The sequence below is a fragment of the Gymnoscopelus braueri genome, assembly GCF_963280865.1.
Source record: "Gymnoscopelus braueri genome assembly, chromosome: 14".
In the NCBI taxonomy this organism is placed as follows: domain Eukaryota; kingdom Metazoa; phylum Chordata; class Actinopteri; order Myctophiformes; family Myctophidae; genus Gymnoscopelus; species Gymnoscopelus braueri.
Window position 1 is genome coordinate 24,961,695 of NC_137619.1, and position 26,060 is coordinate 24,987,754.

The 26,060-nt window shown below is 39.9% G+C and overlaps 3 protein-coding genes across 9 annotated transcripts; 2 read left to right on the forward strand and 1 right to left on the reverse strand.

The window, feature by feature from the left end:
* Positions 1 to 609: 609 nt before the first annotated feature.
* On the forward strand, positions 610 to 10,594 carry plekha3 (pleckstrin homology domain containing, family A (phosphoinositide binding specific) member 3). 4 transcript variants are annotated; one of them, XR_013934462.1, is made up of 10 exons: positions 610 to 971; positions 1,711 to 1,827; positions 2,185 to 2,334; positions 3,658 to 3,779; positions 4,727 to 4,831; positions 5,258 to 5,301; positions 6,332 to 6,426; positions 6,744 to 6,907; positions 7,722 to 7,765; positions 10,286 to 10,594. XR_013934462.1 is itself a non-coding variant. In XM_080449931.1 (9 exons), exons 1-8 carry the CDS (start codon positions 932 to 934, stop codon positions 6,857 to 6,859), a joined length of 789 nt encoding a protein of 262 aa, XP_080306057.1. In that variant the 5' UTR covers positions 610 to 931; the 3' UTR covers positions 6,860 to 6,907; positions 7,722 to 10,146. The 4 variants fall into 4 exon arrangements, 2 of the variants coding, with proteins under 2 accessions (XP_080306057.1, XP_080306056.1); XR_013934463.1 differs by lacking the exon at positions 10,286 to 10,594 and adding an exon at positions 7,912 to 10,146; XM_080449931.1 differs by lacking the exon at positions 10,286 to 10,594 and having other exon boundaries at positions 7,722 to 10,146.
* A 5-nt stretch (positions 10,595 to 10,599) lies between these two features.
* Positions 10,600 to 16,373, forward strand: LOC308100807 (uncharacterized protein). 4 transcript variants are annotated; one of them, XM_080449925.1, is made up of 4 exons: positions 10,600 to 10,787; positions 12,689 to 12,750; positions 13,612 to 13,697; positions 14,291 to 16,373. In XM_080449925.1, the coding sequence occupies exons 2-4, from the start codon at positions 12,717 to 12,719 to the stop codon at positions 15,209 to 15,211; spliced, it is 1,041 nt and encodes a 346-aa protein (XP_080306051.1). In that variant the 5' UTR covers positions 10,600 to 10,787; positions 12,689 to 12,716; the 3' UTR covers positions 15,212 to 16,373. The 4 variants fall into 4 exon arrangements, with proteins under 4 accessions (XP_080306051.1, XP_080306053.1, XP_080306052.1 ...); XM_080449927.1 differs by having other exon boundaries at positions 14,296 to 16,373; XM_080449926.1 differs by having other exon boundaries at positions 10,776 to 10,878.
* A 1,851-nt stretch (positions 16,374 to 18,224) lies between these two features.
* LOC308100813 (cytochrome c) lies at positions 18,225 to 22,518 on the reverse strand. The gene is made up of 3 exons (XM_080449938.1): positions 22,419 to 22,518; positions 20,068 to 20,242; positions 18,225 to 19,504 (listed from the first exon to the last, which is right to left on the reverse strand). Exons 2-3 carry the CDS (start codon positions 20,234 to 20,236, stop codon positions 19,359 to 19,361), a joined length of 315 nt encoding a protein of 104 aa, XP_080306064.1. The 5' UTR covers positions 20,237 to 20,242; positions 22,419 to 22,518; the 3' UTR covers positions 18,225 to 19,358.
* Positions 22,519 to 26,060: the final 3,542 nt, after the last annotated feature.

The following is a 26,060-nucleotide window of genomic DNA, read 5'->3' on the forward strand; positions in this document are numbered from 1 at the left end:
TTATTAGATTTTTTTTTTTTAATCACAGGGTTAATATAATTGTAAAGATTTTTAAACAATTACAGTTCTAGTTGGGGTTGTACATTATCTCTTGCTTATTATTATTACTAGATTTCAACAGATAAATGACGTGCCTCATACAGTTGACTCAGGGAAGAAAGTAGCCAATGGTTGCTGCCAGTGTTGCCAGATATTGCGAGAGAAATAAGCAACTATGTTTATGAAAACAAGCCCAAAAGAAGCAACACATCAGCGTCGAATGTTTGAAGATAGCCCAAGCTACCGAGCTTGTAGATTTGCTATTTTACAAAAACAATCTTTGGAGAAAAAAATGTGAAACATTTTGTTTTTGAAACATTTTAACACTAATCAGGGCCAGGGGTTCCGTGGCCAAATACATAAAGGGGTCCTTGACAAGAGAATGTTTGAAAACCACTGTTTTAAACAACATTTACAAACAAGCCCGGAAGCCCCAAAAACTGCAACCAGCGCAACTAACCAATATTTACAAGCAACTTTACAGAAAAAGAAGCCCAAAGTCGCTTATAGTAAGCCGACATGGCAACACTGGCTGCAGCTTTGTTGACATTTTCACCAGGCTGTCAGCTGACTGCTAACTTCTAGCTGGTTTGTTAAGTGGTTGGTTATGGTTTGTTAAGTGATTGTAACTGAGGCTCAACCACAACAACGAGGAGAAAGCCCTCACTTGCTACTTGTGTGGTCTTATAATGTCAGTGACACCAACTAGTTCAATACACACCAAAGCTGGAAGAATGTTTGTAATGTCAACTATATGTTGTTATCCTCTGTCACATGCTTGCTAGCTAGTATGAGTGTAGATGAACGCCTGTAATGTTCAGTGGTAAACGTGTAATTCATTGGTCAACTAATTAAAATCAGCGCCAGTGATGCCAATGTAGTAAGTGCTGCCATGGAAGGAATCCTATACAAGTGGACGAATTACATGACAGGTAAGTCATCTGTGTCTGTATAGTTGTCTAACTTGTCAGTGTTTTTCTCCCTGTCTGCCAATTTAAAATATTTGTAATGATAACTTTTAGTTTGTGACATCAGAGTGCATGATCTCTAGAGCAGGGGTCTTCTACGTTTTTCAGGCCAAGGACTGAGAGAGCGATGAATCAGGAAGCCCCACTATATATTGTGTAAAATTGTGTTGCAGATTAAACTTTTTCATACATTTCATAGATGGCTTCATCTGTTTGACAACACTATCATCAGTGTATATTGGGTTCATGATAATGTGTATTTTGTGAGATTTATCCACTTAAACCTTAAACTTAGTAAACCTGACCTTTCACTCTACTTGGTGACTTGGTCTGCTCTTTTTTCCCCCCTCTACACCAAACCTCTTTGCAGATTACAATTTACAGTTTACAGGTTGTAAGCTTGTAGATCTGATATTTTTGGCTAAAGTTCTCCTCAGAGTAGGTATGATATGGGTTCAAGTGGTTAATGTAAAGTTATCCTATCATCACACAACGATTTGGCAGACCCGCTGTAGTAACTCTGAGGACCCCGAGGGGTCCCGGACCCCCTGTTGAAGACCCCTGCTCTAGACTCTAGACGTATCTTGAATATCAATTATTAGTGTAAGAAATGTGTCAGATTACAAAGCCTTTCTTTCCCTAAGTTAGTTAATAAAACTATGTCTACACGTATGCTGTTGTATGTTATGTTGTATTTCTCCAGGTTGGCAACCCCGATGGTTCGTCTTACAGAATGGAGAGATATCCTATTATGACAGTGAAGATGATGTCCGTAAAGGAAGTAAAGGATCCATCAAGATGTCTGTCTGTGAAATTAAAGGTTAGACACAAAGGACCCTCTGAAGGAGGGGTATTATTTTGGTATTGGTGGTATGGGTATTATTTTCAAATGTAGAAAAACATTATAAACCTCAAACCTGTCATTAGTAGCATATTGCTGTTTGTTCACAACTTAAAACAAAATATTGTTTTATCATCTCCATAACTTCAATTTGTCTTGACTAGAGTTGATAATCCAACATTTCACTGATTGGTTTGTCAATATTACATTGTCTGATTATTAATTAAATGTTTTATCTGCAGTCTTGCATCTCCTTTGTTGTACATCAGCAGGACTGTCAATTGTAATTTCTGCCTATTTATTTATTTATTTATATTTCCATGTGTTTTATGTCAGTACATTCTACAGATCCAGCGCGCCTGGAGTTGATCATTCCAGGAGAGCAACACTTCTATGTCAGAGCTGTCAATGCTGCAGAGAGACAGAGGTGGCTGGTGGCTTTAGGCTCCTCCAAAGCTGGAACATTAGATAGCCACAAACACAAAGGTACAGCATTTAAGTTCTCTTGTTTGATCTCCTTTACCCCTTGCCCCCCCCCCCCTCATCTTCTTCCCTTAATTTTTTTCTATGGAAATAACGATACGATGGGAACTATGCACGAAAACAAATTTCACCCACTTTTTTACTTCTGTAAACCTGTGATGTGACAATAAAGCTGATTCTGATTCTAAGTGTCTGTCATCTCATCAGCTGTCTGCCTCTCAGAATCACAATAAATTTTACTACCCAAGTATCTTTGTTCATAAAAGGATAACATAAAAGGAATTTGACTTGATTGGTTGCTGTCTGGGTTCATTCAGCAATGTAAAAAACGAGGAAAAAGGAAAGAATATGGAAATATACCATATGGAGAAAGGTGGTACTACATGTTGTATGCACAGGTGTGCATACTAGTACAAGTAACCAGCATTAGTTTTGGTATATTACTTGTGATACACTATTAGTTGTGGTGTGGAGTTAAATGTCAGCACCTCACCAATACTGGTGTGTGCCCTCCTCCCGTTAGTTTGATGAGTGCAATTTACAATTCAGGCATTTAACAGATGCTCTCTAGAGCTTCTTACAGAGTACAAGTTTGAAAGTACATGGCAAACAAGGGCAGAAGCTAGTCTTTTACCAAGTTGTTTTAGATTGAGTGGTTTGATAAAGTTTCCCTGTGGAAGTGTTTAGGGCTTCCGATGGAAAACATCCTTTTGACTTTAGAGAAAATGTCTTAGTATTATATGGGTTATGGCTGCTGAGCAGTTAGAACTGAGAGACAGATGATTCAACAGAGCAGTCATAGTATAATTCATTTGTATAATAATTAGGTTTGAAGAAGCCAAGCCTTGCACTTGTCTAGCAGCTAACTATTACTATTTACAAATACTGCAACATTTAAATCTGTGTGGTTGTTCTTTCTAAACAGATGCCATTTTTGTCTTAACCTCCCCAAAGTCGTTATTCTTATCTTAACACTGTTTGTGTACTAAAAGAGTAAAGAATTTATCCAGCTCATCTATAGAAGGCCTGGGCTCTCAGGTGGTGCAGGGGTAACGCACCTTCCCACACTGCAGAGTCTAGGGGTTCGACTTCGGATCCACGAGGTCCATCAGGTATTAAACGAGCACAATTGGCAGTTTTCAGGGGCTGATTATATTTGTCTTGTAAACTATCGATTTGTAACTGAGAGTGCACAAATTTAACCAAATGGACCTGTTCTTATGGGACCATTTGGTTACATTTGCACATTCAGAGTTGAATGAACACAGACAGTTTTTCTGTGAAAGTAATGTGTATTTATGTGTGTGACGTGTTGGGCATTACCAGGCCCAGACTGCCTGAAGACTAAGATGTCAGAAGTGCGTTTGTACTGTGACCTCCTGGTTCAGCAAGTTCAAACAATCCAGTCACAACACAGCATTGACACACCGGTCTCTTCCACATCTGAGGTAATGTGCACACTGCCTCAAAGTGGGTCGTCAGCTGCTTGATCATTGTGTACTGTATGTGACATCTTTATTTTTTACTGTAAAGCACTTTGAGCTGCATGGCTTTTGTTTGAAATGTGCTATATAAATAAATACTATTATCATTATCATTATCATTATCATTATCATTATCATTGTCTACACAATCCTACAACTGGCTTCCAAAGTTTGCAACCCGGCCTGCACTCCAAGGAACACACTTCATTATTATTGCGAACGCGGAAGGAGGGGCGCGAAGCGCGCCTCCGCCCAAGTGGAGCTTACTATGAAACCGTGCTCGGGTTGTGTGTGTCTCTGTGTGTGTGCACTGCCTGTGTGCAGCCGCGCCCCCATGTGACTCACGCTCTCATTGGCTGCTGACAGATCTCAGAGTGGAGCTTACTATGAAACCAACCCGATCGCCCCCCAAACACGGTGAAATAGCACAGATTGACAAACAGCAATTCCGTGCATAGATGACTACGAACTCCGAAACTCCGTGCATAGGAGAACCATATCCCCCCCATTAACTTCAATACGAGGTGGAGGCAGTCACGTGACTTTCTCTCTACGCTCTCCCCATCACGGTGAAATAACACGGATCCGTAAATACACAACATAACAATTTAAAAAAGACAAAAACAAAATAGGGCTGCGTTCGCTTCCCGCGTCTTACTTGTACTGTATAAGGTTGAAATAGCTATGTTGTATTGTGTGTAACTCTAAACTGCATAAAAGTAAGTAAGACATATAATAGTTATTTATTTATGAAATTATTTATGTTGCTTAGTAAAATATATTTTTGTGCAAGATCCATTTGGTTACATTTGTACCCTCTCCGAGTTAAATGAACACTGAAAGTTTTACTGTGTAGCCTGCTAATAAAAAACCTGACATTAAACTTTGACTTGTTCTCTCTCTCCTTACAGTCGTCTCTCCTCAGTGCTACATGTTCAACCTTCCTCAGGACGTTAGAGGAGTGTATGGTCCTGGCCAACCAGACCCTATCCCCTGACCTTCAACCTCCAGAGCGGGTAGGTGCATGATTTCTTGTCTTAACCACATTGACCCTGGCATCTCTATTTTTGGGCATGTGCATATCATATATATATAAACGAATAGAACAGGGTGCGACTTCTCCATTGAACTCAATGGACACGGCCGCCCTGTTCTATCCTGTCGCCCTATTACTCTGAATGGTGTGCTCGTTCTACAGGCGAAGATAATAAAAAAAAAGTCCAACATTTCCAAACATTTTCACAAATGTTCAAAAATATCAGTTCTACAAGCTCACAACTTATCACGATACAACACGCGTGCTTGTAGATCGGCTATTTCAGCTGTGTGACACTATTGTGCGATGAAGTATAAACCTGGGCTTAAAGGATTGTTTCACTTTCAAACATGTTTGGGGTCATTTTAACGTCTACTTTAGCTTTTGTGTTTCGTCCCCTGTCTAGATGAAGAGGTCTGTCAGTCACCCTGGAACATACAGCTTTGACAGGTGTATATATACACACACACACACAGACACACACACACACACACACACACACACACACACACACACACACACACACACACACACACACACACACACACACACACACACACACACACACACACACTGTTAGTGACTATGTTATCATTCATAATATGCATGTGCAATTCAGATATCTGGCTGGAAAAAATAGTAAACAATTAAAAAAAAAACATTATTATTATAAGAAAAATGATATTCATGTTATATTATCATTTAAATCTTAATGTTTTGCCAATTATTCGGGGGGCCACTTACAATACCCTTGCGGCCCACAGGTTGGGAATCACTGTGCTAAAGACCTATATTTGAGCAATCTGTTTGAGGAACTGCATTCCACTCAGAAATATTGTTTTGAGTGGAGAATTAGGGGTCTTGTAATCTCTCAAGACAGATTCAGAGCTCCGCAGCTGAATCTGTCGGGAGCTCCTGTTACAACGTGTATAGTTAGGAATGTAAACAAAGACACTTGGACGGGAAGTGGAGGGCTGAGGGCGGACCTAACGGCCAACAAACATCCTGTTATCCACATTCTATTGGGAGGTCCCCCCAGAGGTCCCCCCAGAGTCAAAACAGCAGAGGGCGCTGTTTTTTTCCTTTTTTTAAATATAGGTTCCCAGATTGGGGGTCTTGTGTTTGCATTGCTGTTGCGTGAGCTGCATTGCGTGAGCTGCATTGATGTTGGTTTCATTGGAGTTTTAATGATCTAAATTCTGTTCAAGAGTTCTTTCCACACTGATGGGAAATATTTCAAGGATTAACAGTTTCCTGTATATCATTTTCTAATTGGGAAACACTGAAATGTTTCATGATAAAACATTTTTAGAGCTTGTGTTGTTTTCTCAGGGTGTACACAAGTGTTCATAAGTAGGAGTGTTCGACAGATTGACTACTACTGTATTTTGTTGGTGCCATACCGTTTGCTACATCATGCAGTATCAGCAGCCAATAACTTTCCCTGTTCTTTCCATCCTAATGCAGTGTGTTTTTCCAGGTCAAGTATTCCTAAGGAGTGTGTGTATGGAGGTCAGAGGTCCACTCACCGCAGGAACCGGACCTGCTCTGACAGCTCTGTCTATGATTCTGACCGTAAGAGAGAGAGAGAGAAACACACTTAAATGTTCTTTGTGTAAAATGAGATGAACTTATAGTTAGCTCTGGATTTGAATATTTGATACATTTACAATTAAACCTGCATTGTGTGATATTTTAGCTTTTATTGTATTGTTATTATTTAGCCTATGCTTCTAATGTTGCTGACGTTCTGAAATTCGAAACGTTCTAAAACACAAGACCTTTAACCACTTTAAATTTGGCCAAAGTCCAAAATTCCAAATATGCACATCACTGCATGTTAGCAACTCAAAATAAAGAACTTGAAAAAAAGCTGTGTGTGCGTGTTCCAGGTGTCCTGTCCAGTCCCAGTCTCAATGGCGATTCCTGCTCCATCCCTGAGGAAAGAGGGTGTGGTGTCAGCCCAAAGACCACGCCCACTGACACGGACACTGATCTCTCAATGTAAATCGCCATCCATCTAAATCAACCAAATCCACGTGGATCAGTGTTAAAGGTCGGTACATAAGAAAAAGGTCAGTTTTGAAAAGGTCCCAAATGGTTAGTAAGGATTTGTTGTGAACAATGTGGATGTTTCCATTGATGTTCAGTTCTGCAATATGTGGTTACACAGTGAGAGACATGGAAGGTTGGGTAGGACGAATAAGAGGGTTCATAGGCAAATGATTCTGACCCAGGCTTCTTGCACTATGACTTATTGCCAACCACCTACACTCTGCACTGGAACCATCTTGGGGGTGGATGGTAATAGACCGTAGAGGAGTGATGCTTGTGTTAGGGAGGCTGCCGGTTTAGCCTGTGTATTAGCTGCCTGAGATTGGTTTGCTTTGAACTACTTATGTTCACATTTGGTCCCTTCACCATCGGTGAGAAAGCTCCATCTTTTATTGTTTCCAACCTTAATTTCAGATTTAGAGGGAAGAGAACTGTACATTGTAAACTCCTGAGTGTTCATTTACGTCTGAGAGAGTGTGCACATATACACTTTAAAAGTTACAGAAGGATAAATGAACACAGAGGATTTTACTGTATGGGTATTCAATGCAGTGTTACTGTTTAGAAATAGTTTTCTTTAAGGATCTTCATGAACCTCCCTTTTTGAGTCATGGTAAAATGATTCAGCACTTCAAATCTCACCTAAATCTCTATCTCTACTCAATTGATGTAGCTTTAAAGTTTAGGGCCTTCACACAGGATCGTTAGATCTTGAAGTGTCTTTTTAGAGATGTTAATATTATCCCCTTTTGATTTGAAACGTCTATTGTGTATTATTACAGTTCCTAATATCCAGGAATCTTACATTGTTACAGCTTCCCTCCCCATCCACACCTAACCTCACCATTCTCCCACTGAGGTAAGGGACACCAGTTAAATGGACACTTCAGTCATTTTCAATCGTATCTAAATGTATTTGTCATAGGGATTAGCCTACTATACGTGCATAATATACTGTATTCTCTGTATCATGGTGAAAATGTATAATTTATGCACTCACTTTAGGCACTCACTGTCTTCCGGGAACGCATTTTGACGTCAGTGGACGACTATATAACTATAAGCTGAGCTTGGTCCAGCTGTGTTTGCTCCACTATAGTGTAAACTCAGAAGAGAGACATTTTTGAGAGCCATGTTTTGAGACAAAAGGGGTTTCCCAGAATATATGCCCAGGGGACAGAGTCAAACATTCAACAGGAAAAACCTGTTATCTTAAATACAGGTAGCATCTGTAATACAGGTGTCCCCTTGCAGCTTTCAACTTATCAGTCCGTGATAGCTTGAACCCCAGAATCACCTCTTTGTGGCTATATTTTCTTTTTTTTCTTTTGTAAATTATTTCGCCGGAAGATCCATTGAGATACACGGTCTCTTTTTCAAAAGGGACCTGGCCAAGAAGGCAGTGGCAGTCTGTGAAATAATTATATTAATAATAATTATATTTTAATTATATAATTATAAATATTGCAACATACAATGTAAATAACATATTCATGACAAGTGGATACCACCAGCAGTGACTGGAAGCCCACTTTACCAGTTCTGAAGTGTCCCTTTAACTTCACCCCCTGGGAATGTTTTTTTGCACTTTAAAGGGAAATAAACAAGACTCAGGCCTCTAGTTTGAGGGCAGTAAACAGGTACACTCAGCCTTTAACTACGCAGTGCAGTGTTTTCTAAGATTTCCATGGAGGCGCTAACAAAATCTCCTGTCAGTGTAGAGATTCTGTTATAGTGGATGTGGCGTTCCTGATATTACCCTAACAATGTGCAAGTTTGACTAATGGCAGCCATATCTAAGAAAAAAGTCCATCTTCCCTTTTATTTGGGGATTCATTCATGTCAATGTACAGGGCACACAGACCGAAATTAAAATGGCCATATAAAATGCAAAAGCCAATGTTTTTGTGGTGGGCTGTTCATTAGGCCCACCTTTTTAATACCATGCTGCTGTGTCAAACTTGCAAACCCATAAATTGTACTGCCGATAATCATTAACACCCTCAAAGTAGAGGCCTTATTATGTATGTGCGCTGGTAGAGAATTATGATTGTTGATCATGATGATATTGGTGTTTTAAAATATAAAATTAAATATAATAAAGTATTTTGTTTTTTAGTCACTGAGATGAAGTTTTAGCGCTCTGTCAGCCTTAAGTGTAATTTTTACCTTAGCAGAAGTCGCAATCTGTGACTTTCACTGCCCTCTTTAAAAGGACACATCTATTTTTTACAGTGTTCAGCGTGTTTCTGACTATAACATACTGTATGCTCAGTATACTGTATGTTATCAGCAACATGCAGGGTTTCACAACTATTTTTGACAAGAACTGAGGTACAATTCTCCAGTCTCTCATTTCTTTTGTGTATTCTACTTTTCACTATCTTCTCTGCCTACCGTATGTGTCCCTCCTTCCAGTCTGCTCTGCTCTTCCAAGCACAACGTTGCTTTCTAGAGTTTTTTTTTAAGCATTTCAGGCTTAGCACAGACAGGACTGGAGTACTTCCTTCTGAGGATTGGTATTGGTGGGTGTACTTCGGTAGAAAATACAGTAGTTGTCAACTTGTCAGTGAAACTGTTCACAACAAAATCTGTGGATTATCCGGAGTAACCCTTTCATGGTTTCTGGAAAGAGACGTTGAGTGTTTCAGATGTTTTTTACTGCTTTGAGTGCCACAAACCAAATGACATTGTTGAGCTCCATCTTAATGGGGGGAGCGCAGAAATCTTTTATGCCAGAACTCTCTATGGCACAAATCGCCCAACCTCCATATCACATATGGACAGATTGATATGACTCTGGTTACGAGGAAGTATATAAATATATACTGTATATATATAATATTTTTTATTTTTATTTTATGTATTTGTTTCCTATTTTGGGTGAACTGCCCCTTTGAGTGTGAAGAAGGTTTTTTTCCCCCGAGCTTTTCTAAATTAAATGTGAGTCACTGAGGAGGAATGTACGGGAGAGAGCAGGTTTCTTATTCCGCTATAGATAAGTGTCAAGATGTTAGGACTGGAGAAAGGCAGTGTTTCAATGTGTTGCATTGCCCAAATGTAAAGTAGGCTAATATTGTAACCATGTTTTTTCTACTATGAATCATTGAATGTCAGCTAGCTGCCTGCTTGCCCTGTTCAGTTTGGCCAAACCAGATAAGAGATTTTCATGCCTTAACCATCAACGTTTGTGGTTGTTTCAGACTTTTCACAGTCTAAATAAAAGCTAAAATGGAATAAGATATTCTGTCATTGTCTCACACTTTCTTTGTGCTTGCATTTGTGTAGCTGTGTGTGTTTGTGTGAACTTTGTTTCCACATGATGGAATAGATAAACATTGCAAATAAGACAAACAAAATGTGAACTTTGGCTCCCCAGGTGTCAGGACCAGCTGGTGGCTTGGCCACAGGTAGGCAACTATTATAATATTTTTTTTATAGTGAAAGAGAATAGAAAGGTGGGAGAGATATTTGTAAGTAGCCAAGAAATACAAGAGACAATCAGACGAAACAAAAATGTAAGAAAATCATGAGGGCAGATGTTTTCTATTGGTTGAAGTCAGCTGAGATGCTGGGAGGGCCTGAATCCTATCACACCAGAATGTTATCCTGGTGTGTGTTTCCTACCTCGTGTTTCCTACCTCCTGTCTTTGTCTGTCACTGTCACACACATTTAGCACAGACAGACACGCACGAGATACAAGCCAACAAGCTCAGATACATACTGTAATCATTATTGTCTATACACATTGGTGACTAATGTGTACAGATGTCACACCTAGTAGGTTACATCCTGGATCCTGGGAAAGAGGCAAGGTGCTGTAGGTGCTGCTGTACGTCACTGCAGAGCCTAAGTCTGTGGGAAGAGGAGCTCACACCGCGTAAGCAGCTTTTAACAGATTCTTTAAAGATGATTCCTGGTTTCCTGGACTGACTGTGGTGGAGGGACACAGGACTGTTGTATCTTTAAGGGTTTGTTCTACCAAAATGAGCAGGATTTTGCTAAAACTGTTAGAGAAATACACAATTATGTCATATTCTTGTACTCAAACTACAGTCATTTGGAAAACTTTTACATAACACAAGAGTGTTTTCAGCAACATTTTGATAGAGCTGATCGCATTTACGTAATGCTTTATTACAATAGATATTATCAGACAGACAACATACTGTTTAGAGTGCAGAGAGTAAAGCTAAATAATGCCAGTAGTGTTTTTTCACATTTAGTTACATACAGTAGACATAATCCATCATTGTCAAAACATGGATAGGGGAAAGACAAATATTGTACTCCATTAACAGAAATTCTTGTATGTTGTCAGACTAGAATCACTTGCGATAACAAGTTTCATTATAGAAATAAACTATATATTTTGAGAATATTAGATTAATGCAGAGATTTTAATAAAAGTGACTTTTATATCATATTCAGTGACAGACATCGTTATCAATTGAAATAGGAACATAAATCAGTTTTTCTTGTAATACTTAGACTTTCTTATCAAAATATTTTTGTTTTTGTTGGAGGATAAATCTTAAGGTTCCTTTGTCGTCTCTAACCACTTTGAACTTGGCATCTCTATTTTGTGAATTTTCTAGAATAGACAAAACAGCAGATCTTTAAACTTGCAATACATTGCAGATTGTAGATTGCTATTTAGGGCTTAAGTCATTAAATGGGTCAATTTGTCACAATAGTAAGGATATGTGTCTGCAAAGTAGAGTGAACCCTGGTAGGTTGTTTACTTAGATTAGAACATGCAAATGTATGCATACAATAAGTACAACAATGATACAGGATGTGCAGGATATGGATGTGTACGCTATATATATGGTTTATGCAAATGAACAGGAGAAATAATTTATAAGCCCATTGTACTGATATGTGATAATAGTAATATATTTCATATGGCCTATAGCATTTTAAAAACATGACATTAACATAGTCCATAGAGTTTGAAAAGAGCAGTCATCAAATTTATCCTATGTTAATTTAACACTTTGAGAGTTAAATGAACATTGACAGATTAGATCATTTTTACACTCAGAGTTACATTAACAGTGAAGATTTTACTGTATGGTTTATGATGGAGCATTTGCAAACCTTTATATAGGCACTTCATTTGGTGTAATTTGGTCATGCATCCATCCATGTTCCATTAAAAAGAAAACAGCCTACTTAAGGACTATCCTTTTTTCTTGAGGGTTTATAACCCACTGAACCCATACACAGAATAAATGTCGTTAAACTCTTATGGTGTAAAAATAATTACCTTGCTTATTGTAAGTCGCTCTGGATAAGAGCTAAATGTAAATTGTAAAATTAGACAATAAATTAACAGGAGATTTTGCTATGTAACTATGCAAAAAGGGTAGCACTTGCTATGCATTTCATGTCTCTAATGCATTATAAAAATACTTATTATAATGCACTATAATCTGCTTATAACACTGTATCATTATATTTATAAAAACTCATAAATATTCATAATGCTTTATAACAATAATCATGACACATTATAAAGCATTCTGTAATGATGTTCATTTGTGGTACGTAGCAAAATCCTCAATGTTAACTACTTCCTAAATCGGCCAGCCTGTCTGTCTGTCTGTCTGTCTGTCTGTCTGTCTGTCTGTCTGTCTGTCTGTCTGCTTGTCTGCCTGTCTGTCTGTCTGTCTTTGACAGACTGTATAGTTTTTTCTATACTGGTTTATCTGTAAAAGGCATCTTTTTAAAACTTCATTCTAAACTTAGACTGTTCTCTCTCTTGCTCTCCAACAGGGTATTGGTGAAAGGAGTGTTGAATGCAATGGAAGAATGCAAAGAGGATGAGGGAGTGGATGGTGAGCTGAGCTCACTATAAGTGAGATGTGAAGAGCAGTCTGTGTCCATTACAACTACTGGAACACTACTACCCCCTATTGGACAAAATAACCCCCTACAGCCTCTCTTAATAAACTCAAATAAAGCTACATCACCCTTACCTTTACCAGCGGCATTCACCAATGATTGTAGCCATTGACTGCAAGCTGAAAAGGAAAATACTACATTATCAACCAGCCCACACAGTTTTTAAATAATTACAAGCAGACTGAATTACAATAAAAAATATACATACATATTACTTATATTTCCATTATTTAATTTATATATGTATTCCAATATAAATGAAGTAGATATTAATATTAAATATATTGCCTCCAATATTGGCTATAAGGCCTCCAACATAGGTTTTTGCCAGACCCAGGGGGTCAGGCCTACATGTGGCTTTGTCGGTCCCCCTCTCCAAACGTTTTCGTCCATACATGGGCATAAAAGAGGGGGGCCTACATGTGGCTTTGTCGGTCCCCCTCTCCAAACGTTTTCGTCCATACATGGGCATAAAAGAGGTCTGTCTTCTGTCCTCTTTTTGATTGGCCAAGCTTAGCGTGACGTAGTGCTCTGATCTTTCAACCACTAGGGGTCTGGCAGTACCAGGTCTCCTGGTTCCCTTGTTCCAATACATTTAGTATAACATGTATACAGATTCATGATTCTTACTCTTGCTTCTTAAATACGTTCAGACAGAATCAGATCCAAGCATAATTCCTGATTTACAATCATAACCAAACACATTCAGCATCAAAGTAGGCTTCTGTGAATCCATCTATTAATTTAGCTCCCCATTGTCATTCTTCTTGGTCTCTGTCTTGTTTTCCTTCCAGTCCAGTGTACTGGTGTACAAAGCCTGCAGTGGGACTCCATTGGTTTAACTGGGAACAGTTCTACAGATGTACCCAGAAACAACAAGGTAGAGCACTGCACTTCACATTGGTATCTACCTCAGTGGTTCTCAAACCTTTTCATGTCAAGGACCCCCAAATGTATTTGGCCGCAGACTCCTATCTGAAAAGATTTTGTACCAGGGACCCCCAACATACAAGATTTGCCATTTTTCTTACATTATGCTGGGGACCCCCTGGAACACCCTCAAGGACCCTTGGGAGTCCCCGGACCCCACATTGAGAACCACTTATCTTGCTGATATCCAGAGCAACATACAATACATGAATGGGATTGGATGCGTTCCTCAAGAACACGTCAACCTCTGCTGGCTTATGGTTGTATTATACCCATAAGTCATAGAGGTCTAAATGTACGACTGTCTTTCTTTATTCAATAGCTATGTTTACATCAAAATGTTTCATGTGAAATGTAATGTATCAAATACAAATAAATAAAAATTTGAATACAATTCATAGGCCTTTATATCAATTTGGGGGTCCTTGACATGAACATTTTTGACTAGTACCACCACTGCTGTAGCTGACTGACTGATTGGCTAATTGGAGACTATTCCAACTGGCTGAGAGTTAACTGAAACATATTTCTGTCGTGTTCCAGTCTAGATCAAGTCCTGACTTCCTGGGTCTGTCTCGCTGCGCTGCTTGCTATGACCAGAGAGGCCGTGTTGAGGTCGACCATGAGTCCAGCACCAGTAGTGAAAACTCTGGACCAGAGTTTGACTGGGACTCCGATGAACCAGACTCCAGCTCTGATTCCAGCTCAGTGTCATCAGCAGGGGTACCTGGAGAGGATTGGACATCTGGATCCGGAACCGTTACCCGAGTAATTTCTCAGTGCGAAAATGGGATGGGGTCAGAGGAGCGACCGCAGAGCCACAGTGTGACACAGCAGGGAAGCTCAGAGGAGATGAAAGAGAATATGGAGAGACAAGAGAACCCAGAGAGGATAGAGGGAAAGCGAAGAGCCCCCCTTCTTAAGTCTCTTTCCCTGCCCTCGTCCCTCTCCTTCTCTCTCCTACCCCAACCCTTGCGCTCCACATCGACTCTCCAGCTACAGTTGCCTAGCCAACACAAAGATGTCACATTCTGTACCGCGCCCTTTTCTGTCTGCGGACGTCCCACAGAAAAAGAGGAAGACAAGGAGATGGCGGAAAGGGATGGAACCAGGCAAGAGAGGGACGACAGCCAGCTGTCATCACCACGAGCAACACATCAACAACATCAATATCAAGAACAACAGCAACTTTCACTGAACCAGCAACAGCACTGTCAACAATACAGACAGCAGTCGCCACTTCTTCCACACCATGTTGCAAATCAGTTTTTCCCACTGCCGCCTCCACCAACACCCATGTTTCCTTTATACACATTGATGCCACCAACATACCAGCACACATCAAACCATGAAGGCATACATGCATCACACATACATTTACACGCCCTCATACCACCCCCATACTGCTGTTGTTACAATAAGCACAGATTCTTACCGCACACACACTGGACTGGTTACAGCTGACACACATACACACACACACACACACACACACACACACACACACACACACACACACACACACACACACACACACACACACACACACACACACACACACACACACACACACACACACACAAAGTACTGTTATTTCTTAATTTGATTTGCATGTTTTAGAGAAGGACCACCTGTTTGGTGACAGCACCACTTGCACCACTGGGGACTGCTGGACTTTGCTGGACTTTGAACTAGTTTCCTAACTAGATTATGACAACAATTTCACAATTTATTGCGAGCAACAATTTACGATGTGTAATTGTATGGGAGTCTGTTAGACCTTGCCATGTTGCTCACAGATCTTCACATCTCGCTCACTTACTGTAGGGATGTTTCACTATTGGCTGAAACCACTTAAATCACCTTTCATCAAAGTCTTGCTTGTAGGTTGATGGATTTGTGTCCTGTCCTGTCTAGACAAATGTTGTTGGTAAACAGCCTTTTTACTGACAGCTGTGACCCTTGTGACCTCTATGTGAGAAGTTATGGTAACATATAGGCGTTTCTGTGTCTCCGTCTGTGTCTCTTTTCTTCTCTCACTGGCCGCCTGTCTATCCACACCTGTTGGTTATAACTCAAGCCTGTAACTGAGTGGTGTCCAAGTCAGTTCTAATAATATCTCAACTGGACCCTCATTTCAGTGCTGGATTTGTGAGTGTAATGATGGGTCACTTGGCCAGTGCCACTGGCGGACACTTTGCATTCAGCACGTAGTGCCTGGCTTGGTTTGAACTATATTCTCTCCTTTTAACCAGCATCACGTGACCATGGGGGTTGAAATTCCAGTCCACCACCTGAAAATTATCCAGCTCAAGTGGTGAAGGGAAGCTGCTGCTTCAAGTAAATTGTGAGTTTTAAACTGTGAGTTTAAACAATTTACACTGGCACTATAAAGTGCGATTTCATGTGTACATAAGTTATAGCCATATCTTTTACTTTAGAGTTAGTATGTAAATATTTTTGTAATAAAAGTTTGGAGTGTGTTCTGTTTAGAAAGGCACTAGAGAATCAGATATGGGTTGCAAAAAGTGAATACCCTGACCGATTGAGGAAAATTTCTGTCTACACCTGTTAATCAAAAACTTTAATCAGTCTATCATTAAAATGTTTAAATGTGGTGTCACAAGGTGTCTCTAAAACCCCTCACTGAATCGCCCCCTTTGCATCAGGTCTTTTTATTTAAGGGCCAGTAACAAGTACTTTTGCAAAACAGTTACAGTAAGTGATATAACCACAACAACAGTATACTGTGTGTGTGTGTGTGTGTGTGTGTGTGTGTGTGTGTGTGTGTGTGTGTGTGTGTGTGTGTGTGTGTGTGTGTGTGTGTGTGTGTGTGTGTGTGTGTGTGTGTGTGTGTGTGTGTGTGTGTGTGTGTGTGTGTGTGTGTGTGTGTGTGTCAAAAAGGATCAAGACTTCCATTTTAGCCTATCACCTTCAACATGTAAGTGCAGAAAATGTAACAGAAAAAGTTCCATATGGATGTATAATAGTGACAAAACGTGTATATATATATAAAACCCTAATGTGAAATAACATTTAAAATCAGTTCAATATAGTTGGTGATCCAAAGAATGAGTCACCTAACTGGTTTTGTATGGCACTCAGGTAAAAATATCATATAGACAAATATATTTTTGAGCCTTCAGTCCAGGAAGAAATTCAACCTGAATAAGGCCAGTAGCCTATGACTTGATAGGTCTCAAACACATGGCCTATAACATGATAAGCAGCAAGGTTAAAGGAAATGGCATGCAAAATACCGTATACAAGGACAAATGGCACACAAAACAAAGTGGCCAGTTTCCTGCCCTCGTAATTTTAATAGAGATATAAGAGAAACACGTTTTACATGTCCACCTGCTCCCTTGTTGTTCGGCTAGGTGTCCTTCAGTAGTGTTTAATTTATACTCACACTCATGCAAGTGTTGTGCGCCAAAAATAGAAGATCTACAAGCTCACAACAGAGGAGGGGTTATCTGAGGACTTATCTGTGATGGACCAGTCAGCTTTCTACTGTCAACAAATGGAAAAGGAGAGCGGTGTCAAAGTCACGGCTGGCTCCGGCTGGCTCCGGCTGGCTCATTATGAGTTCCTAGAAAGACTTGGGTAGTAGTGGCATTATGCAATATACATAATACCTCACTGGAGGTGCGTGGTTCTCAGCAGGGATGTAGAATAACCCAGCATTTTTAGGGGACATGAGTTCACATAAATACAATTTAGAGACATGAAGATAATAAATAATTGAAAATAGGAGGAATGGCCGGGTAGTTTACCAACAGATAAACTATCACAGAATCACAGCAGTGAAATGACTAAATACCCATGATGTGATCAGACCAGTGAATCAGACTTTACACCAGGCTGAGCTGTATTCATTCATGTAAAGCCAGCTTAACCCGTTATGGCCTGGATGTAATTTATTAAGTATCTCAGATTACAAATAGTTTCTTGATGGGGTTCTCACACCCACCCATGTATGTTTGTGACAGTATCATATGACTGCTTTTTTTCTCCAGTTTATCAGTGAGGAATAATAGCCATAATCTAGCCTCAGATTACCTATATTCCACCACAGTATTTGAAAGTAGACTGCACATATTTGTATTCTATATCTCGGGAATATATAGAGTTGAAGAAAGCAGAAGCCAAATGTAATTTTACACAGTTTTGAAGAATCACAGTCTTAAAGAACAATTATACACACACTAAAATCCTCAGTTTTAATTAGTAAAGGTAAATGCAGAGGACAAATTTCAAATATCTGCAAATGTACAGTGACAATACCCCAACAACCACTAAAGAGGACTAAATTATTATTATTATTATTATTATTATTATTATAACTCAGAGTGTACAAAAGTAACAAAATGGACCTATAACTTTACAGGTCTATTTGGTTGCATTTGTACACTCTCAGAGTTAAATTAACACTGAGGATTGTACAGTATGCGTTGTGGCTGTGACATTTATCTCATAAAAATGACAAATAACAATTTTTACATTTCATTTGTGTTCTTTATTCATCCTTCATCCATCCAGACCACAACAACAGAACATAGCTACCATGTTGTAATAGCTACCATGTTGTAATCTTCATTTAGTGCATATTTCTGCTTGTTTGACAGCAAGCAGCCCTGTCAAAAATACTTTACATCTTTCTTTTCTCTTTCTTTTTTTTCTTTTTTACAGTAAAACATGTTAAAATCAGTCCTCTTTCAGGCCTGTGAAACCAGGTAAATACAATATTCTTCCTTCGCTGGATGGTACCATAGATCAGTTTGCTTTTGCAGTGTTCATTAACAGCCACACTGGTGCCATTGCTAACAGGTGATTCTACAGTATATCAGCTTGACATTTACAATGTTGGGCAACTCAGTACAGCAGTGTTATGGCTGGCATTAGTAGTGTTTATAACCCACACTTGTTGGCTCCATGGAGAGGGCAGCAATATGTCACCCTTAGTAACATCAAACCATCGTATCGACTTTGTCAATACATAGGAGTAAATGTGCTTAAACATGACAGTCTGCTAAGCAGGGCGCAGTGTAGACGATACATCATGATGGTGGGGTCCAGACTACTGGACCCCACCATCATGTGGGATCCAGTGTTCTGGGCTTTACATGACACTGCCTTCTCCTCAGACCACAAGGTTCACAATTGTTCAAAGCCACAGTTTAACATCAGTTAACCATAACCAAACCTGTATCGCAGTTAATTTACATTTATTACATTAGGACTGAGTTCATTTATATATTTTTAAATGAAGTTGTTTGTGATTGGCTCTGCAAGCAAAAATGTATTAGATTACATGTTGTCATGGAAACAGAATGAGTGACAGGTCAAGAAACCTATCATAGTCGGCATACAGTAAATAATGTGATGAAATGTTTTCTTGTGAAGTTATAGATATAACTAGTGTCATTTATGTTTTGTCACTTGTACAATAAATCACTCTTTGCACTGAAAGAGGAAGTGTAAGCTTATTGTACATTTATCAAGTAACCTTTTATACAAGTGACTAAACATAAACTGTAGTTCAGCAAATGTGGGACTAAAAACATATATTATAATTCAAATAAATATTTTCTAGAATTCGTTTTTCATTTTATGATGTCGCCGATTTGAGGTATGCAACCAAGTCGGTGCGTTCTCCCTTCTTTTTGATGCCAGCAAAGATCATCTTGGTTCCAGGAATGTACTTCTTTGGGTTCTCCAGGTACTCCATCAATGTGCCATCCCCCCACTCAATGCCTGCCAAACCAACAAGGAGGGAAATGTAAAAATGTAACAACAAATTTATGCTTCGTCGCACAACCCAGCTGAGGACTTGCAGATCTGGGGAAAGATTACTGCCGTTAATCTTTTCCCCAGATCTGCAAGTCCTCAGCATGGCGCTAGCTAGCCTGAGCCTTTAGATCAGGTGGGTGTGGAAGTGGTTGATTACTACAACAGCTGTCAATGACTCTGTCCTCTGTTTCTGTATATAACAGTTTCTGTATATAGCCTGTTTGTATCAGACCTGAAGAAGACCTGTTTGGGTTGAAACGTTGTCATTGTAATAAAGTTTTCTACTGGGAGCTGAGACACATTGTGCGGATAATTCCTTTCTTCTCCATTGTCATTTTTTAACACTGACTTTCTTTTTATCAGCTCACTCAGATTCCTAATAGTGTCAGTACGCTTGAGAAAAACACACACTTTCTCTACTTAACATAACATTTAACATCTATTAAAGACATTTCTTTCCCCCAACCAAAGTCTCCCTTTCAACTGTTGAAAGGGAGACTTTGGTTGGGGGATAAAATTCAACTGACCTTTACTCTTGTTGGCATCTGTGTATGAGTAGCCCGCTGCCTGCCCAGTCTTGCGCCCAAAGAGACCCCAGAGGTTGGGGCCAACCTTGTGCTTGCCTCCGTCCTCGACTGTGTGGCACTGAGCACACTTCTGGACAAAAGCTTTCTTTCCTTTCCCAATGTCTCCCATTCTCAGCTGTAGAGAACATCAGAAAGAAAGAGGTTAGGAGCGAACCAATTGGTACAATTTACAGTATAATGTTACAAAGCACTCTGTTAACTATTATTATTATTATTATTATTATTGTTATTATTATTATTATTATTATTAAAGTGGAATTCTGTCTGCTGGTGCAGGTACATTGCTATCCAGGCCTTAGCAGCTGTCAATTTTGTCAGAGGTATAATTTAAGATTATTTCCAGCCTCTCTTTGACTCTTACTAAATCATTTTTGGCATGAAAATGAATCAGATTGTCTATTCTTTATTTCTAAGTGTAGCAATATAACAGTATACACTATACAGTACTCTATTTGGGCGCCATTTAATGAAGGTCATTTAAGGTAACAACCACTGCCGAAAAACAGAGGACTTTTCTCCAAATCCTCACGACGCCGGCCGTGCACCACATTGTGAAGGTCGTATGAGGACTGAGGAGTAAACGACGACACAACACGTACACTAACTAACAACACAACACTACTGAGTCATAATTATGTATTCAATAAACTATGTATGCATATTCTTATTCATGTATGTAAAAACAACAGCAACATATGCACTCGTAAAAAACGCAGGTAAAAACTTGTGACTGACTTAACAGAGGACCACCATGCATTGTATATGATATGACATGACACGAGACGCCGCCTTGTGCCGACGAAGTATACGTCATGCCATGCTGAAGGCATTTCAGGTCACCGTCCATGTAAAAAAAAAAGAGGCATGGGTTTCCCAGGCTAGTGCTACCGTCCATGAGACACCCGAGACGACAACGGGGGCTGCAGGCTGCTACAGTACAGACCGCCCTGAGACACGTCACTAGCCTCCTAGCATTAATGAACTTAGCCTAGCAGCCCTAACGGTAACCGGAAGACTCGCCCCAAAACACGCACACCCCCATTTCTTTCGCGGACCGCTCGCCCCCAGCGGTTCTCGTATTCTGTAGTTACTAAGGAACAGATTAGGATAGGAATAACTCGAATAAGGTTAGTTAGGTTAATAGGTTTAGCCTCAGCCTCAGGCATAGTGTTACTGAGGTTACGTTCAGGAATAAGGTTAGGTTTAGGCATAGTTTTACTGAGGTTACGTTCAGGAATAAGGGTAGGTTTAGGCATACTGAGGTTACGTTTAGGAATACCAGATGGCGACCGTTCTGAGGTCGCCGGAATTGCCCCGGGGTGACTGTGTATTGGGGCGAGCGTTTTGGTATTCGCGCTAACACTACCGTTACATCAATGTCAAACAGCCCGACAGCAGAGAGAGTTCACATTACAGAGGATGGAAAGCTGCCACATTCCTCGCTGTCAAAGTCAAAGAGATGTGAATGCCAGCAAGCCAGTTACAAAAACTATGCTGTTATGGATCCACGTACATGTGTGTGTAATCTGATGTAATGATGCTTAATGTTAATGTCTTCCATCCTTAACGTCTGTCTGTCTGACTGTCTGTCTGTGTCTACCGAAGCTAATGCTTCCAACTTAAACAAAGACTAGACATAGGCTATATGGGCAACATGTTAAAGTAATATAGACCTATATACCCGATTACAAGGGTGATTAACAACATATATAACATAACCATCTATAACAGTTACAATTCCCACATAGGGAGATCTGTGAATGAGTAAGTAACAGTCATGGATCTGCTGCAGTAGATCATCAGATGGACCACATTTTCATAAAGCAGTCACTGCCTGTTTATCGAGGATCAGACTGACTGCATCATCCTTCTCATTGTCCACCAAGGACACATGACATGAGAAACTAACGTTGGATAACGGCCACCGTTAGAGGTGATATAACGGTGGCCGTTACATGAATCATCCATCCACATGATTGAACCCTCATATCTTCAGGGATGGATACACCAGCATCAGACCATTAAACCATCAAGAAATACATGTCAACCACAAGGTAGGCTACCCTGAGTAAAGCTGCATAACAGAGACATAACATAGGTTTAGGTAAAGGAGACAAGCTTGCTATTCCTCAAAAGGACCAGATCAAATATCTAGCTAGCTCAATCAGTCAGCATCCCCAACCTTGTTACACTCTTCTTCTTTAAACAAAAATAACCTTACATCTAAATCCCTTTCAATCCCACAGGTAATGTTGCAGACGTAAAGCTATATGATAGTAATAGAATCTTACCTCTTGTTGAGAAGTGTTTGTATAGTGATAATCAGTGTGTAGGTATCCTGTGCTGCAGCGTTATGATAGCGGACGTAAAGAAGGTCACTGTACTTAGAGGCCCCGGCTTTTAGCGTCATCAACCAATCACGTGCCGCGCGTCGCCTATTTCCTCCACATCCCTACGCGGTCCACCCGGGGCCTGGTTCCACTATCGTACACATAACCTTTCCTCGCCACCCTGTTCATGTTTGCCAGGGGAGAATTGGGGGTTAAAGATAAAGTGCGTGAGTGTAGGAACAAAAACTGAATATTAAAATATTATTAGAATTTTTTTTTTTGCCGTTGGCTTATCAGAATTGAGGAAGCAACAAGAGAAGGATCCCACGAAGGGAGCGAGCATAGGTTCCGAACGCGCCGCGGCATTCCTCAGCTTCTATTGTGGAAAAGCACCTGCTGCTATATGCTGGCCTTGTAAGGAGATTTATAGCCGTCAATGTGTTGTTTTACTGAAGGACACATCGAAGTCTCCATTATTTAATGTTAATATTTTACTTTGATAAATACAAAAAATAAAAGTTAAATATATTCAAAAAGTATAAAACGTGTGGGGGAAATTGTGGATACAGTAGGCTACTTCATGGCAGCATGCATAAATAATTTAGTATATAAAGTATAGAGATCTTGATGGTACGTTGGTGTTTGAAGGGTGTTCTTTTTTTTTCAATAAAATGTGTTTTATTTAAAAAAAACATTTTAGAACAAAACAAAACAACAACATAGAGACAAAACATAACAAACAAACAGCTCAGCTCAGACATGTTACAAAACAAAGGACACGGATACAAATATAGACTCCACATACCTACATACTGTACATAGGACCATAAAATACAACATTATATACACACAGACAGTCTGTAGATGGGTGAATAACTATACCAAGAAGAAAACAATAACATTGTTAATATCCACAACAACAACAACAATAGAATAAAATCAAATAATAAATTAGGATTAATGATCTTATACATCAAGGTTAGCGGTATCGCTTCTGTTAAGGAACCCTATTTTCAAAGTGTCAGCTAATTGAGGGCTAATAAAATGCAAATATGGGTCCCATATTTTATAGAAGGCATCAGTTGTAGTAGGTAGGTTAAGAATTCCTACGGCATGCACTGCATGATTATTTTGTGCCAATCTTTCTTTGTTGGTCATTAATCCAAGACAACAAAATATTCTTCCTCGAATCCTCGCAGCATAAGTTAAAAGATTAAACAAACGTCTATGGAGAGATTCTGAATTCTTAACTCCCCTGAGTCCCCATCTTTAAACCAATCCAGTGACTTTGATTGGTGCAGGATGAGCATGGATCAGATTGTAAATACCATTATTCCTTTATTTCACTGCAGATAGTCTACTTATTCAATTTAAATTCCTTAACCCTTAAATTCAATACATTTTTTCAATAGACTAAAATCGTGTTTTATTTGATGGCTTTCCTGCCCTGGCATTTGGCCTTTGTGCCCTCAAAATGGACAACACCAAAGGCCAAGTGGCCTTGCTCCTAAAATGACGTCCGCAAGCACCTAGGCTCTAAAGTAGCCTGGCAGCGAGTCGCAGGTTCGAGTCCCGATCCCGATGACCTTTGCTGCATGTCACCCCCCATCTCGCTTCCCATTTCCTGTCAGCCTACTATCCTATCAATAAAACTTGCTGCATGTCACCCCCCATCTCTCTTCCCATTTCCTGTCAGCCTACTATCCTATCAATAAAACACTCTTTTTTTTTTTTATGACTAAATTCCAGGCCTGGTTCCAACACAGTTATTAATGTAAATACAGCCTATGAAAATGGCTTGATGAAGAAATTGACCTCAGATAGCCTACCCCTGTTAACACCATACATAACAAAACCACATGACCTAGAGAATCTGATGCCGTCACGTTTGTGCATTTGCTCTCTCTCTCTCTCGCTCTGACGTGTTGTTATGTGAATCACAAGCTTCTGACGCAACAAGGTACAGCCTGCATCATATGACAGCTATTATAATGTTACATGTTCCAGTGGTGACAGAATCTCAAGGGCAAGACCACTAGATTACTGAACAGCTTCCATCCGGCTATCAGACTGTTGAACAAGGCCTGAACACCGCCTGTCAGTCACCAGGCTGGCCTGCCACAATGGAACACTTTCTTTTGACGGACTCTTTTTCCATATCCCTTTGTATGGATTTGGTCCCCATGCAGACTATTTTTCCTATGTGGCTTTTTACCAGGAAAGTTTTGACTTATGCAGACTCCCTTCTTACAGTATGTGGACCTGCCGTTGTGCTGCTACTTTTTGCACCTTAATAGACCACAAACAGTTAAAGTAGGCTCATCATTTCCATCAACTGTCATTACCAACACAGGTGCTCCTCAGGGCTGTGTTCTCAGTCCCTTCCTCTACACATTATACACAAATGACTGTTTCAGCCCTTCACCCACCAACATCACATACTTTAAATACTCTGATGACACTGCCATTCTTGGACTGCTCCATGACAATAACTCTATTACGGACTTCCATAACACCATCTCTCATTTCACACAGTGGGGCACTGACAACTACTTAGAGTGAATGTGGACAAAACAAAATAACTGGTCATTAACACAACCCAAACTGGACTCAACCCACTCCTCATTCATGGTAAAACAGTAGAACAGGTTGACAGTTTCACATATCTTGGACTCACTCTGGAAAACAGACTTAGATTTGATCAACACGTTACATCTATCCATAAACGTTTTCAGCAAAGACTTCATGTAATCCGTAAGTTAAGATCATTATCTGTTGCCCCTCATCTTCTGCTATTACTGTACAAAAGCATCATTCAACCCGTTTTGTTGTATTGTTCCGCATGTTTTTTTTACCATACTGTCCATGCCTAACAGAAACAAACTTTACGGTATCACCCGTATTGCCTCCAAAATCATCGGACTTCCCATACCGACACTTGCTGATATGAACAATAAGGCCATCACACGCTTAGCACTTTCGATAACAAATGGCACTGATCATCCCCTGTATCGCTACTTCGACCTCATGCCATCTGGTCGGAGATACAGAACCTTAAAGTGGAAAAAGGTTCGTTTTAGCAGGAGTTTTGTCCCCTCAGCCATCGCGGCATTAAACCAACTGCCCCGTCCATAGGAGGGTTTTCTGTGTACAGTGGGGACCTCATGTTTTTGTCTTTGTGATATGTTGTTTTTGTTGTTATGTTGTTATGTTGTTATGTTGTTTTTGTTGTTTTAACGAACAGACCTTGTGAAGACAATTTGCTTGGAGTTGAGATGAAAGTGTCTCAAAGTGTCTTTGAGTGTGAAGTGTCTCAAACTAGATAAGATACCGGTAAGACCTGTATTGTTAGAACAAAATAATAATAAATAATACAAATAATGTAAAGAGTGCTGCGTTCATCCCTAGATGTGCAGAAACCTGTTTATTAATCGCAATGGTACAGCACAGTATAACATACTGTACACGAACATGTGTGCACAATGCACATGCAACAGCCATGTGCCATGTGAATGGCAACGACGTACAGCATAGCACGTACTGTAAGTTACATTTCTTTGACAAGACTTTCAGAGGTCTTTTAACTCCAGTTTGTTGCCTCCC

Bases quoted from the DNA above. Each gene is read 5' to 3' on its own strand.
- LOC308100813 (XM_080449938.1), bottom strand. From the start codon at position 20,236: ATGGGAGACATTGGGAAAGGAAAGAAAGCTTTTGTCCAGAAGTGTGCT. The intron at 19,505-20,067 runs GTCAGTTGAATT...TTGGTTTGGCAG, and splicing joins AGATGCCAACAAGAGTAAAG to GCATTGAGTGGGGGGATGGC.
- plekha3 (XM_080449930.1), top strand. From the start codon at position 932: ATGGAAGGAATCCTATACAAGTGGACGAATTACATGACAG. The intron at 2,335-3,657 runs GTACAGCATTTA...GGGCATTACCAG, and splicing joins AGATAGCCACAAACACAAAG to GCCCAGACTGCCTGAAGACT. The intron at 6,427-6,743 runs GTAAGAGAGAGA...TGCGTGTTCCAG, and splicing joins CTCTGTCTATGATTCTGACC to GTGTCCTGTCCAGTCCCAGT.
- LOC308100807 (XM_080449925.1), top strand. From the start codon at position 12,717: ATGGAAGAATGCAAAGAGGATGAGGGAGTGGATG. The intron at 12,751-13,611 runs GTGAGCTGAGCT...TTTTCCTTCCAG, and splicing joins AGAGGATGAGGGAGTGGATG to TCCAGTGTACTGGTGTACAA. The intron at 13,698-14,290 runs GTAGAGCACTGC...GTCGTGTTCCAG, and splicing joins ATGTACCCAGAAACAACAAG to TCTAGATCAAGTCCTGACTT.